This window comes from Mustela erminea, chromosome 1, assembly GCF_009829155.1.
Source record: "Mustela erminea isolate mMusErm1 chromosome 1, mMusErm1.Pri, whole genome shotgun sequence".
Lineage (NCBI taxonomy): Eukaryota > Metazoa > Chordata > Mammalia > Carnivora > Mustelidae > Mustela > Mustela erminea.
Window position 1 is genome coordinate 191,978,289 of NC_045614.1, and position 14,347 is coordinate 191,992,635.

The 14,347-nt window shown below is 36.9% G+C and overlaps 1 protein-coding gene across 1 annotated transcript in view; it reads right to left on the reverse strand.

Annotated features, from left to right (window-relative positions):
* The window catches only part of LOC116595842 (putative uncharacterized protein ENSP00000383407), a 184,071-nt gene that overhangs the window by 43,300 nt on the left and 126,424 nt on the right, over positions 1–14,347 (reverse strand). The window contains exon 3 of the mRNA XM_032352631.1: positions 772–903. Coding sequence (XP_032208522.1) covers positions 772–903 — 132 coding nt within the window. The remainder of the gene's footprint in view (positions 1–771; positions 904–14,347) is intronic.

The window sequence follows — 14,347 nt, forward strand, 5'->3', positions numbered from 1 at the left end:
CTGCCTCTTGTAATTATAAAGATAATTCAAAAAAACTATCTGCATTTGCATTCTAGTAATACTCGTGTTTTTGTAAGTTCACAATGTGTGTCCATAAATTTAAGGAGAAGCTTAATAAAATGATTAGCACAGACTATAAAGCCACCAGTGGTGTGCAGCAGTTGGCACTGGAGATAAGGAACAAATAAATATTCAGGTGTTGTAAGGCTGTTATTAAACCACTGGTAGCTTGAACATGACCATGGTAGGAGCATTTACACCAAGACAATCGGCAAATGCTACATACAGATCTGGGGTTCCCTCCATCCATCCCAAAGACCTGGTTTACCAATACATTACTGATGAACTGCTGAGGCAAACCCATATATCTTTAACTGCCAGCTTTACTACTTCACAGTTTATAGCCTTTAGTTATAAATAAAAATAAATAATAATATAAATAAATAACAACTAAAATAAAAAATAAAAAAGTTATTTTGCTTTCTCTCCTGCAATTTCCTAATCTCAAAAAAGATATAATTATTTCCTTGTCCTAAGGTTGTTTTGATGATTAACTGAGTTAACTTATGTAATAAATACTCTGTAAATGATAGTTTATATTAAGAAGCTAAAATCATCAAAGAGACAACAATGAAGAGAAACTCAGAAACCGAAAGTAAATGCAGAACTTTCTGAGAACAGAGGTTTTTGCTTTATTAACAGGTGTCATGAAGCAAGTGATTTGAAATATATAATAGAGAAGCAATCCATGAGACTTGGGGCTTCACTCACCATGAAGAAATTGTCGTGTGCTTTTCCACTCTCTCCAAAAGGTGAGATAACAAAACCAGTCCCAACAGAGGTGCTTTCTTGGTTAGTCTGCTGCTCTGGGACTGGCTCATATAAGCTGTCCGTGGAGCCTTCCTGCAATAAAAGAGATTTATAAGGCACAAAATAATAAAATATTTTCCTTGAAAAGTCTTTTTTTTTTTTTAATATTTATTTATTTTAGAGAGCAAGTGAGCACACAGGCAGAAGGAAGGAGAGAGGGAGAGGGAGAGAATCCCAAGGAGACTCCCCACGGGGCATGAGGCTGGACGTCAGGCTCCATCTCAAGACCCTGAGATCACAACCCAAGCTGAAGTCAAGAGTCAGCTGCCCACCCGGCTAAGCCACCCAGGCGTCCCTCCTTGAACAGCCTCCGAACCTATCTACCCACTTTCGTAAAGTATCCTATCTAAATCATCCTGGGCATAAAGACTAAGAGTTAATGGTACACCATTTTACAACAGTGAACAAGGCCGTAAAGGAAGGCATTCTCACCACTCACTACAGAGCCAGCAATTCAAACAAGACTCAAGTGTTGAGGAGCAATGCACAAAATGAGGCAGTTTCTCAAGAAGCGTAATGAAGACATCAAGTTCAAGGTACTACTAAATGAAGGACGATTTGGATAACATTAAACCGTGTTGGCTCTCAGGTCACAGATTTTAGAGACACATATCCCTCTAATTAGTCCTATGTCCTTGTAGGAGAAACACAATCTGTTGTACTGCTTCCTTAACAGTGAAGTAGCAGTTTCATCCACGTTACAGAGGAATCATCAGGGTAAAATGAAAACATAGGACATGCTTTGAAATAGCAAAAGTATTTCATAAGCATGATAAAAGCTTTGACATTAATGTTCACAGTATTTATATTAATAAATAATATTATTTACTTGTTTTTGTTCTTTTACAGAATAATGAATTTTAAACTGAATGGTTTGCACTTAAAACCATTATGAACCATACTGTAAATTTTCTTTGTATTTGGGAAGCCAACTTACTAACTGAACTGATTTGTATTTTCTCCTTTTGAGACAAAATTGTTCTAGTTGTGATGTCATTTGGAAAAGTCTTAAGGGAGAGAGGTAGACAGTATATGGAAATTTCTTTAGTAACTAGGGATGCTGATAATGGTGTCATTAATATAAATGTCTGTTGATTACGAGAAAGTTTTCTTGCTTGAAAGGATAATAAAAGAGATAGTGAGATAGTGTGGTACTGAAAATGTTCTCATCCTTAAAAATGAATTTTTTAAATATATAAGCTAAGATTGAATGGCATTTGCATCATCTACCTTTAGAACTTTAAACTAAAATGCTCTACAGTTTTATATTTTAAACAACCTTTCCTCAAATCACATGGCAAATTACTGGGAAAGACTTAAGTAAGAACTAAGTCGCATATGCCCTAAGATACCTAAACGCGTAGGGAGACTGAAAATCGAACTGAAACACAGTGTGGTGGGTGAATGTAAAGCTTTGAACCTGTTGGGTGCCCATCCACAAACAGGTAGTAGTGACCAGATTTTGGGCTCTGTGGGGTAATGTGCAGTAGACATCAACCACATAAAGCAACTCCATGCTGAACTCCAGGGACTACAGCAAAACTCATAGTTAGAAAAGAGGCTGGGAATAAAGCTCCTTCCAATAGCTGCTGGGGCCCTCAGAAGAGCGAAATTTTATCAACACAGCCAGCAAAATGGGACCCGAAACAAGCAAGCAGCCAGCTGGTGCAGTCACTGGCTCAGTCATACACCAGCTATCACTTTGGGATAAATTCCCGGACCAGGGATGCCTGGGTGGCTCAGTCAGTTAAGCATCTGCCTTCGGCTCAGATCATGATCCTGGGATCCTGGGATTGTGTCTCCCATCGGGCTCTCTGCTCAGTGGGGAGTCTACTTCTCCCCCTGCCTATGCTCCCCCTGCTTGTGCTCACTCACTCTCTCTCTCTGACAAATAAATAAACAAAATCTTAAAAAAAAAATGTTAAAAAAAAAATATATCCCTGGACCAGCAATATGTCTTCTCTCTAACCTGGAGACTCAGAGACACTTGAGGTCTCTGCCTCACAACCAAATGGAGAAAGGTGAAGAGGGCGGAGAGGAAAGAGAAAGAGGGGGAGGAGGGTGTAGGTTGAAGGGAAAGGTGGGTGAGGGAGAGGCAGTGACAGAGACACAGAGAGAGAGAACAGAAAGAGTTTTAGCATTCAACATTAACCAAAACACGTGAGGGGATTAAATGCTGAGAAAGAGAGCCAACTGAACTGACAATCTGAAAATCAAGGCATTTCGTTCCAGATAAAATTAAAATCAAAATAGATGGAGAAACAATTTAAGAAAGAATGTGATCTTCATACAGTAAAATAAAAAAGTAATATCCAACTATAAATAGTCTATGATGAAACCAAACAGGCAGCAATGAAACAAGTATCACTAGAGCAACAAAAATAAACAATTACAACATCTTGAGAATGAATAATATAATCAAATAAATTTATATGAAAAAATTAAAAAATGAGAATTAACTCTAGACCTGAGTCTAGAAATCTGAAAAAGATTAAGAAATACTGAAGAGTGTACCCATGGTGCAGCATAGAAGGATAAATAGAAAACATGTGGAACATTCAGGTAGAAGTGTGGAGGGATGTGACAAAAAAAGATTAACAGGAATTCTAGAAAAATAAAAATGACAGAATTTTCCGTCAATTAAAGAAAAACTATAGGGTGCCTGGGTGGCTCAGTGGGTTAAATCCTCTGCCTTCAGCTCCAGTCATGATTCCAGGGTCCTGGGATCGAGCCCCACATCAGGCTCTCTGCTCAGCAGGGAACCTGCTTCCCTTTCTCTCTCTCTCTGCCTGCCTCTCTGCCTACTTGTGATCTGTCAAATAAATAAATAAAATCTTGAAAAAAAAAAAAAAGAAAACCTAATAGACCAATTTTACTTATAAAATAGTTTTAAGAAATTCTAAAGGAAATGCACACATTTAAATTTAATTCAATTTAGTAGCGTCCATAAAAATACACCATGGTCAATCAGTATTTAATATGGAAATACAAGGGTGTTTCAACGTTTAGATGCCTTTTTAAAATATTTAACAGAAAATTTATTATTTCAATAAATTTGAAAAATTTCTTCTTCATCTGTGATAAAATCTTAGCGAATTAGGAAAAGACAGGATTTCCTTAATCTCACTAGGATTATTAATCAAAAGCCTCAGAAAGACTCAATTAGGAGTAACTACATGAATGTGAGAAACAAGTTTGGGGTGTCTGCTGTTACAGAATTCTTACTGTAATGTAACAGAAGAGAGAGAAAACTTGAGAATGATATAATTACTAAAGAAGAGAAAAACTTACAGATTATCTGTATGGGAAAACATAGACTATCAGAATTTTTTAAATTCAGCCAAATTGTTTGCTTGCAATATCAGTATCAGGAAGTCGATAATGCATCTATAAATCAGCAGAAACAAATTAGGAACAAATAATCACAATGGCCACCAAAATTCTTAGACCCCTAGCAGGAAATTTAGTAAAAGATGTGCATGAATTTTATAGAGCAAATCATAAAATATATTAATAGTCCATAGGAGAAGACTTGAATCAATGGAAAGCTACACATGTTTGTGGGTGGGAGGGCTCAACTCCATGATTAAGTCAATTTCCCCTAAAGATGATGTGAAATTAAATCTGTTTTAACCAAGATCGTATCAAAAGTTTTCATATTATTTGAGATTTACCTAGAAGCACAAAGACTTAAGAAGTCCAAATTTTGAAGAAGGACAAGGAGAGGGTATTCTGTTGAATAAGATATCTCCCTTAGCATTAGAATTACCTTAATAGGTATATAAAAGAACGGTTATAAGGAAAGGGGTAGAGAGAAACCAAAGGGATAGAATAAAGTCCAAATAAAATAGAAGCAGCATTATTACAAATCACTGAAGAAATGGTGCAGGGATAATTGATTTGTAACCTTACTGGGTTACAAAGTCATGTTAAACTCAATAACTATGTGATGAGCTCAACAAGAAAATCATCCTGCTTCTAATGAGCAAGTCTTCTAAAAGCCTTATCACAATGTTAAAACCGTAAGAAAAATTCTGGAGTCAGAGTGGCATACATAAAAGGATATCCCTGCCTCCCTTTTGAAAGATAGACCCCATTTCGAGTTTATAGATCCAAAATAATAGCAATCACCTTTAATGGATTATTTATAGGATCCTTGGTTCAGAATGGGTAGTTCATTAAGTTTGCTTTATATTTCTCTTAAAAACCCCATTTAGTAAAAGATTTACAATTTCCCCCTCCACTTAAATAAGAGAATGTTTAACTCTTTCTCTGGCTTTCTTTAGTGGTAATCTTTATGTGGACCTTAATATTTAAACCACCTCCTTCCCACAGAATTAAAGATCAATATATAAATATACACCTCTATTTTGTGATTTTGAAATTGTTCTTTCCACTAAATCAGTGATTTTTATTCTCTTTATTTTAAATGCCTGTCCCATATGTTCACATTCCTACAGGCGCAGATAAAATATGTTTTGAATTATGCACAAATTCCTGGCGAAAGCTGTAACCCCTCCCCGTTTTCGCAGCTCATAACAACACAGTAGGGTGTCACAGCACCCTGGTGGAGAGCCCATACACTGAACAATTTTATTTATTTAGCCCACAGGAAGAAGTAAAAAGCACCTAAAATAGTTCTGAGGTTTTTCCAAGTCACTTGTGGACATTTTATTATGAAAGCAATTAATTTTGACAAACTTTGGAATGCTTGAACAAAATATTTCCGTGTTCAGGATGGTTCCGTCTAATCAAATATGTTTCCAAACAAGGAAATGTTTAAGGACAACTTTACAACACGGAAAAGTGTTGCAGTCAGATTGAGTCCACGCGGCATGGCTTTGAAGCAATCCTTTTTGAGTACGTGCCCCTTTCCCTATATTACAGAGAAAGACAATGATGCTCATTAGATGGTTAGATGGCTTCCATCGCGGGATTAGGAAAGTCTGCCACACTCTGCTGAGCCACGCTATGTTATAGAAACATTAGCATACTGATTATAGAGCCATTCAGAGTGATTCTGGAATGCAGTCGTCTCTGCTACAACACTGCCTATTTCCATGGGAAGTATATTCATATAAACCCCATATAGCTCTTTTAGATGGACTAGAAAAGAATGCACAATACCACTTAAATCACCTGAAATGGGATTTCTCCAGTCAGATTTATATGGCACAAAGCGAAGTTGAGCACCGGCAATTATTTTGTAAATTGGGACTATAGAGGCAATCAGAACTCGATGATTCAGCTTGCCACAACTCACAACTGCATTTTATTTTTCAAGATGCTCCAAGATTAAATCCCTTATCTTGGCTTAAAACGCCTCCTGTTTAGGTATTACAACCTATGTCAGCACCATCTCCGGCACTTATGTTAATCTTATTTGCAATTTGGAAGGAAAACAAACATCAAAGTAAACCATTTTATTCCCACAAATGACAGGGATCTCCCATCCACATCTTGAAAAACCAACGAATAGGCATAATGTCCTGCTGTAAACACAGAGAGAAATGAATAAAATTATTTTTGAAATCCATTTTTAGCATTGGCAGATGGTCATAATTGCAGGTTAGAGTTATAAAGTAGTTCCAGATCTATGACTACCTGCTAACTTCCACTGATCCACTTCAGGCTAAACTTAAAAAAAAAAAAAAAAAAAAAAGAAATAATGTAAAAAAGAATTTGAGAAGTGCTTTTACCCTTGAATGAGCACATCTGCAGGACTGGAATAATCTATTGTACCTCGCATTTACAGTACTGTGTAACTCAGGAAGCTGCCTCCATGGTAAGTTTGACAAAGCCAACATTAGACGGAATTCATTACTCACACAGTAAAGAAGAAATTTTGATTCCTAGGATGTCTCAAAGCAAAGCAAGTAACCCAAATGCAGCATATTTTGCAAAAATTTTTCTCATATTTACAATAAATAGAAGAAAATAGTTCCTCAAAAAAACTGTTTACATATCATTCTTAGAAATTCAGCATTAAAAAAAGGCATTCAGCATCAAAATGTTAAATAACTAGTCATTGTTTTGATAAATATATATATGTATACGTATATATGTATATATAGTTAAGTTACTTGCATCTGAATAGAGTTGGCTTAAGTGCTTTAATAAAAACACCCTTTTCTTCTTTTTGATGTGGACTTTTTTATGAGACCATAAATGTATTAATTAATTACCACATAGGAAGTTTAGAGTATACCTGAACTCCATTCCTTTTCATTGATATAGTAAAATAAAAATGAGGATATCAATGATGCATGTAAAGAAACTCACCAGTGAAAAGCAGAAGAGATTCATTTTGGTAGCCTCCGGTCCCTTGTTGCTGTGCCTACGAGAATATGATCACCCCTTGTAGCTCTCTCTTGGCTTCACAGCTGTAGGGGCAGTTCTCATGGGAGATGATTATAGAGTAAAATCCCTGCCATAATCCAGGGGATTCAGAGACCAGGATCAAATGAGATAGGTCTTTATTGAACAAACAATTTTCTAAATTAACGAGGAAGTCTGCTACTCAAATGAGAGGATGAGACATACCATGTTCTGTGTAAACAGATTTCACAGGTGGCAATGATAGTGCTAAAGTGTGAAGGAAAACTGCAGTGAAAACCATCATAGACCTAGCTAACTAAATTGAAAAGATAAAGCAAATCTCGGAAAAACAAAAAAGAAAAGACCATCTTTTAATATAAAATATCACCTTCCCTCCAAAGGTGGTAGGTTGAGGCTGTGTCCCATGTGTGTCTCTAGATCCCTCTATTTCCTTCCATTAATTTAAAAAAAAAAGAAAAAGTTTTTTTTTTAATAAGGCAAGATAGTGAAATAAGTACTTTTTTTTTTTAAGATTTTTATTCATTTACCTGACAGAGATCACAGGTAGACAGAGAGGCAGGCAGAGAGAGAGGAGGAAGCAGGCTCCCTGCTGAGCAGAGAGCCCGACGCGGGACTCGATCCCAGGACCCTGGGATCATGACCTGAGCCGAAGGCAGAGGCTTTAACCCACTGAGCGACCTAGGTGCCCCAATAAGTACTTTTTATAGTGGTAAACTAGACATAACAATTTACCATTGTAACTATTTCACAATGTACAGTTTGGTGGCATTAAATACATTCACATTGTCATTAACCATTACCACCATCCATCACCAGAACTCTTTCGTCTTGGAACAAGTGAAACTCTGGACATATTAAACACTAACTTCCCACTCCTCCCTCCCCACCAGCCCCTGGGGATTTGTCATTCTTCATTCTTTCTCTATGAATTTCGCTTTTCTACTAGGCACTTCATTGAAGTAAAATCATACAATATTTGTCCTTTAGTGACTAGTTTATTTCTCTTAGCATAATGTCTTTGAGGCTCACCCATGTTGTAGGATATGACAGAATTTCCTTCCTTTTTAAGACTTTTAATATTCATTGTATGTATATACCACCTTTTGTTTATCCATTCATCTGTTGATGGACACTTGGGTTGCTTCTACCTTTCGGCTTTTGTAAATAATGCCTCGATAAACAAGGCTACACAAATCTCTATTTGTATCCCTGCTTTCAATTCTTTTGAGCACATATCCAGACGTGGAATTGCTGGGAAGTTCAATTTTCACCTTGCAAATACGCTGCTTCTTCAGCCAGTCCTGGGCTTATTTTTCTTTAAATTACATTTATTTCTAATACCCTCAGAAAAGGCATCTCCAGTTGTCCCTTGTTCTTTAATCAGGAAAGCCTGGAGAACTACATTGGCACCTTCAGCTCTTAGAGTGCTGTGAGTTAAAAATGCTTTGAATTCCAAGTAACAGACTACATATCTGAGAATGCTTCCTCAAGAAGAGTTACTCTTCTCATAAAAGGACTGGTCTGTGCATTGACAATTGATGCCAAGGGTCAGTGAGGTCAGCCATGGTAACTTTCTACAGTTTCGCTGCCTTCCCTTCGTGTTCTGAAGACGGATGCAGGACCTCAAATCACGAAGTTCTCACATGGTGACTTTCAGATGAAAAAAGTCAACTATCAGCACCATTGTCAAGCAGTCTTCTGTGTTTGACTGCCCTCTATTATTCTTCCCAATAGCTTCCACGGCAGCCCTATAAGAGTCTCCATTCTGCATGCTTTCCCAAGTTAGTACTTTGGAGGAGTATTATTTACAGTGTGTTCTGAGAAGATGAGATATTAAAATTTAATCAAAATCAAAACCAGATGAGAATAGAACTTTGAATCTCTTTTAGGAACTATAACACTATTTCAAGTCTGGGTATTTAACAAAATTGATGATGAGCTTTTCATATGAACTCAAAAGTGGAGTTCACTAATCCCTCCATATTCCTATCACCTATATTTAAAAATTATCAAGATATTACAACAGTTGCAAAATCAATCTCATTTATTCTTACCATTTTTCCTTCCTGTGCAAGTATTTGAAACCTCAGACAGCATGTCATTTCATTCCTACACAATTCACTTTGTATCTCTAAATTTTTTTTGACATTTTCTTAGACAATCAGAGTGCCATTGCTACACTTTAAAATTATTCCTTGATAACTTCAAATACCTCCCCATGTCATTCCCCCCATAGAGAGATGGAGTCTATTTCTGCAATTCCTTGAATGTGGTCTGAAGCTGTGACTACACTGATCAATGGAATATGGAAGAGATATCACTGCGCCAGATCTAAACTTAGCCTTTAGGAGGACTGCCAGCTGTCCTATTGTGAGGAAGCCCAAGCAGCAGAGAAGAGACCTCTATCAAGGAACATAAGGGGTTCTAGCAACAGCTCGAACCAAGTTCTTGGTTCTTCTCGAACCAAGAACAGCTGCTCTCCAAGTTGACGACCAGCACCCAGGTGCTAGCTACTCCTATGGGTGAGGCCAATCCTGGAAGTAAGTCCTCAAGTCCCAGATGAGGCACCCTAGTTATAGCGATGGGGCAGAGAGACATCTCCGAAAGACCTGACCTCACTCCAAAATTGTGAGAAAATAAATTGTTTTAAGCCACTAAGTGATCTACTATGTGCCAAGATAGCCAAAACATTTTCCATAATTAAATGCTCCAATAATCTTAAGAAGAAGAACAAAGAATCTTTTCTTATATTTGCACCATATGAATCAGGGTCCAAATAAAAAAAGATCACATGTCACTTTGGGTTTCATGTCTCTTAAGTCTCTTTAGTCTAGAACTTCTCTTTCTCTTCTTTTCTTCTTTCTCTCTTCTTTGCCACTAACTTGTTACCATAGGCAGATTCTAAAGATAATACTGTAAAAATTTGTCTCTCTATACTTTCCTTCAACTTGAAAATTTCCCAATTCATGTGCCTGGAAGAAGCAATAAAAACAATAAAATATCCTAAGATTCTTTTTGTAAAAGATCTTCAAGGAATTGTACCAGGACATGCACTCCCCCAAAGTCACCGCCAAGTAAGAGAGGAGATTAAGTCCTGGTAGGCACAGGGAATGCACCTATTTTCTACTCTCCTCTCCTTCTCATATACTGAAAATTAACTATCTTTTTATCTATCTCCTCTGCAGGCAGAATTTCTGTTATGTTATAGAGATGACAATTACTTTTTATTCCAACAGGTAGTTATCATGATAGTGTGCAAAGAGCATAAGCTCCGGAGCCAGACAGATCTGCAGTTGAATTCAGTAACTTACTATGAAATCGTTGACAAGTCACTTAACTTCTCTGAATGCCAATTTCCACTTCTATAAAAAAGTGATAATAGAATCTGTCCTAACGTCTTCTTACATGAGTTGATACCAATGTATATAAAGTGAATTTCAGGAAGAATTCAGCAAACTGTTATGAATTAGTTTGGTTGCTCCTTCCAATAAAAGTGCTTACCAAGAGCAGCCACTAAATTTTACTGTCTCACCCAAAAAGAAAGAAAGGAAGTGTGTCGTGGCCAAAGTGCATCAGAGCAAAAGCCACAAGATTTGGATTCTGCACCTAGCCTTAGAACGAAGGAACCCTCTCACAAAGCCTTCAAAACTCAAAGGGTTTTCAATTCTTCATCTACAAAACAAAAGAGGTAGAATAAGGTTTTCTAACCATATTTCATAGAACAGCACACACACAAAAGCACATGGAAGTTTCTTCAAGGCTCCTCCAGTCACTTCAGGTTCCAAGGAGATGATATCTCAGCACATCCATAGCCCTGCCTGGCGTCTCAGCATGTCACTGCACGCCAGCTGGGAAGCTCTGATCTGGAGGATTCTAAAGTCTCTCTGGCTCATGACACTTGGGATAGATGCTTCAGAGCAGGGAAAATGGTTACACTAGACTAGGGGGCGGGGAGGAGGAAAAATCCGTCAAGCGAGAGAGGTAAATCCAATGTTTATATTCAAATCTTGTGGACTGCTGCATGAAATTATCCTACAGACAATTCTGAGACCCCAACGTATCTCCAGGAGGCACTTCCTTAAATGAATGGAAATAATTATAAATCATACAGTCCTTGCATTGCAAAGAAGTGTCTTAGCTTAATAAATAATCATTTATTATCTCACCTATTTCTAAAATTTCATAAACAAAGCACAAACTTAAAGTGACACATTTTAAGGAGGCATAATCAGAATAGTAGAACATGCAAATACCTACATTTTGGAAATCACTCACAGAAATTATTCATTTGTTTGTCATATCTCTTAGCTAGTCAACTGAGATAACATTATTTTCCCAATTGTAAGCATCCAGTATCAATGAAAGAAAGGGGGAGAGAGTAAGAGAGAGAGAAGAGAAGAGGAGAGTGAGAACTCTAACAGTATACACATTTTTGTTATAGACAATAAGGTATTTTGCCTTTTCAGGGACTGATTGTCAAGGAAAGCTAGGGAAAGCCATGTATATTAGATAAAGGTTTACAGAAGTGTGTTGATTTTGAGTGCTGAGACTTCAACCTTTATTTGGCACAGGTTTTTAATGTTTCTCGCTACCAAAGTAGAATTTGACAAGGAATAAGCTTTTAGAAAGTTCAAAAGAGCATATGTCCTAGAGTTGGATAATCTTAAGATTCTTCATCTTTTTTTTCAAATTTCTGTAGAAAATGGCAATGAATGAAAGACGACTTTAAAACTTTGTGATTGGAGAGGGAGAGAAACAAACTGAGGGTTTTGGAGGGGAGAAGGGTGGGGGGCTGGGTGAGCCTGGTGGTGGGTATTATGGAGGGCACGTATTGCATGGAGCACTCGGTGTGGTGCATAAACAATGAATTCTGGAACACTGAAAAGAAATAAAACAAAATAAAATAAAATGAAAAAAACAAACTTTGTAAGCAAACTGGAATAAATTAGAGTTTAAAAATAACAGACAAAAGTAAACTCAATGAAAAAAAATGTAACCAATTTAAAAAATGCTTTATGACTACAATAAAATTGTCATTTTTTAAAATTAGTAGTTTTTAGAGTTTTAATTTAATAGAAAAGATATAGATAGGGAAAAGCAAATACAACTCTTATCTTTTGTGCAACAGATTTCCAGAGCAGCTCTGATCACTAGCCTCAGAGAGCACTCCATACTAGGTACGTGGCACTGATGACTCTGGAAGACTGCTTTTGTCCAACTCAAATTGAAATACTTTTCCTTTATAAGATGTGGTGACACTAGGAAGTGCACATGCCTGTTTAACGTCATATCTCTTTGCTTTAGGCATAGTTCAAATTTAGGATCAAGAAAAATACATGTCATGAAAGGGCTGTCAGTGCCTGCCTGTTGAACTTCTCCTTTTGCTTATGTAGCCTTTGTGTATTGTTACTGAGAACAATCTGACTGTATTTGCCTTTATGCCAATGGGTGGTTTGATAATGCTAAAACAGCCTAGATTTTCATAGACTTGGCCAAACCAAAATACTGATATACTTCCAGGCCACCAGACAGGCCCTAGCGGGTCTAGTGATTCTGGGCCTGTATCCTCTGGCTATGGACAGTGTTAGTCTGCCATAAAAATATCATTATGGGGGCGCCTGAGTGGCTCAGTGGGTTAAAGCCTCTGCCTTTGGCTCAGGTCATGATCCCAGGGTCCTGGGATCGAACCCCACATCGGGCTCTCTGCTCAGTGCGGAGCCTGCTTCCCTTCCTCTCTCTCTGCCTGCCTCTCTGACTACTTGTGATCTCTGTCTGTCAAATAAGTAAATAAAATCTACAAAAAAAAAAAAAAAAACTTTAAAATATCATTATGACCTATGCGTACCATGACGAGTCAAGGATTGGGAGCTATGGCGGTGGGATGACAACAGCAAATATTTCAAGCATTTACTAGCCCGAAAGAAATAAGGCAAATGTTCTCCAAGATTTCGTAATGGTGAATTATTTGGTTCAGGGAATAACATCATTGCCGATCTTGAAAAACTAAGATATAGCATTCACATGGTAAGCTCTAAGTCTATAATAGAGCTCAATACATTTTTGCATACGCACACTCATGCAACAGCTACCAGGATCAGATCAAGCCCCCAGTGTTCAGAAGGCTACCTCATATCCACTTCCCCCACCAAGGGAATACCCTCTTCACCCCTTTCCAAGGTAACTACTATTCTAACTTCTATCATCATATATTAGTTCCACATTTTTTTTTTTAAGTTTTAATGTAGATCTGACTTATTATTCAACATTATGTCTGGGACATTCATCCATGCTGTAATTTGTTCTTCTTCATTATGGTGTGGTCTTCCATTATGTAAATATGCCATAATTTATTGACCCATGTACTATTGATGGGCAATGGGTGGTTTTTTGTTTTTTGTTTTTCATTTCCACTGTTACGAATGAAGCTCCTCTGAACATGCATACAGTGGTCTTTTGGTGGTTATCTGCATGCATTCCTCTTTGATATACAACTAAGAGTGGAAAATTGGGTCATAGGTTAGGTATATGATTAGTTTTGGTAGATACTAGCAAATAATTTTCTAAAGTGATTGTACCCATTTATACTCCTATCAGCAGTGAAGAATTTCAGTCCTTTTATATCATCATCAAAACTTGGCATTGTTAGTTTTCTTATTCAGCTGGGCCGGTGTATGGGTTTCAATTGCGTTTTTAATAAGGATGAGCTATTTTTCATGTTTGTTAGCCATTTTGATGCTGACATATCTGTCCAAATTTTAAGCCATTCTTAAGTTACCTGATTTTTTCTTATTTATTTGTAAGCTTTCTTTATCCTCTGTTAATGAGAACTTTGACAAATATATAGAGATGTAATATTAAAAAAAATCTTTTACCAGCCTGTGGCTTGACTTTTTATCCTTTTAATGCTATCAGTTAATAAATAGAAGTTCTTAGGTTATTAATTAATTAAGCAATTAAATTTAGTTTATTCATTATAATCATTTTTTGATTAGTGACTTTGGTATCTTGGTTAAGAGAATATTCATCATGTTTTATTCTGGAAGTTTGATTGATTTAGTTTTCATATCTATTGTTTGTGATCTATCTCAAGTTAATTTCTGTGCTGGGTGTAAGGTAGGAGTCAAGGAGGGTTTTTTTG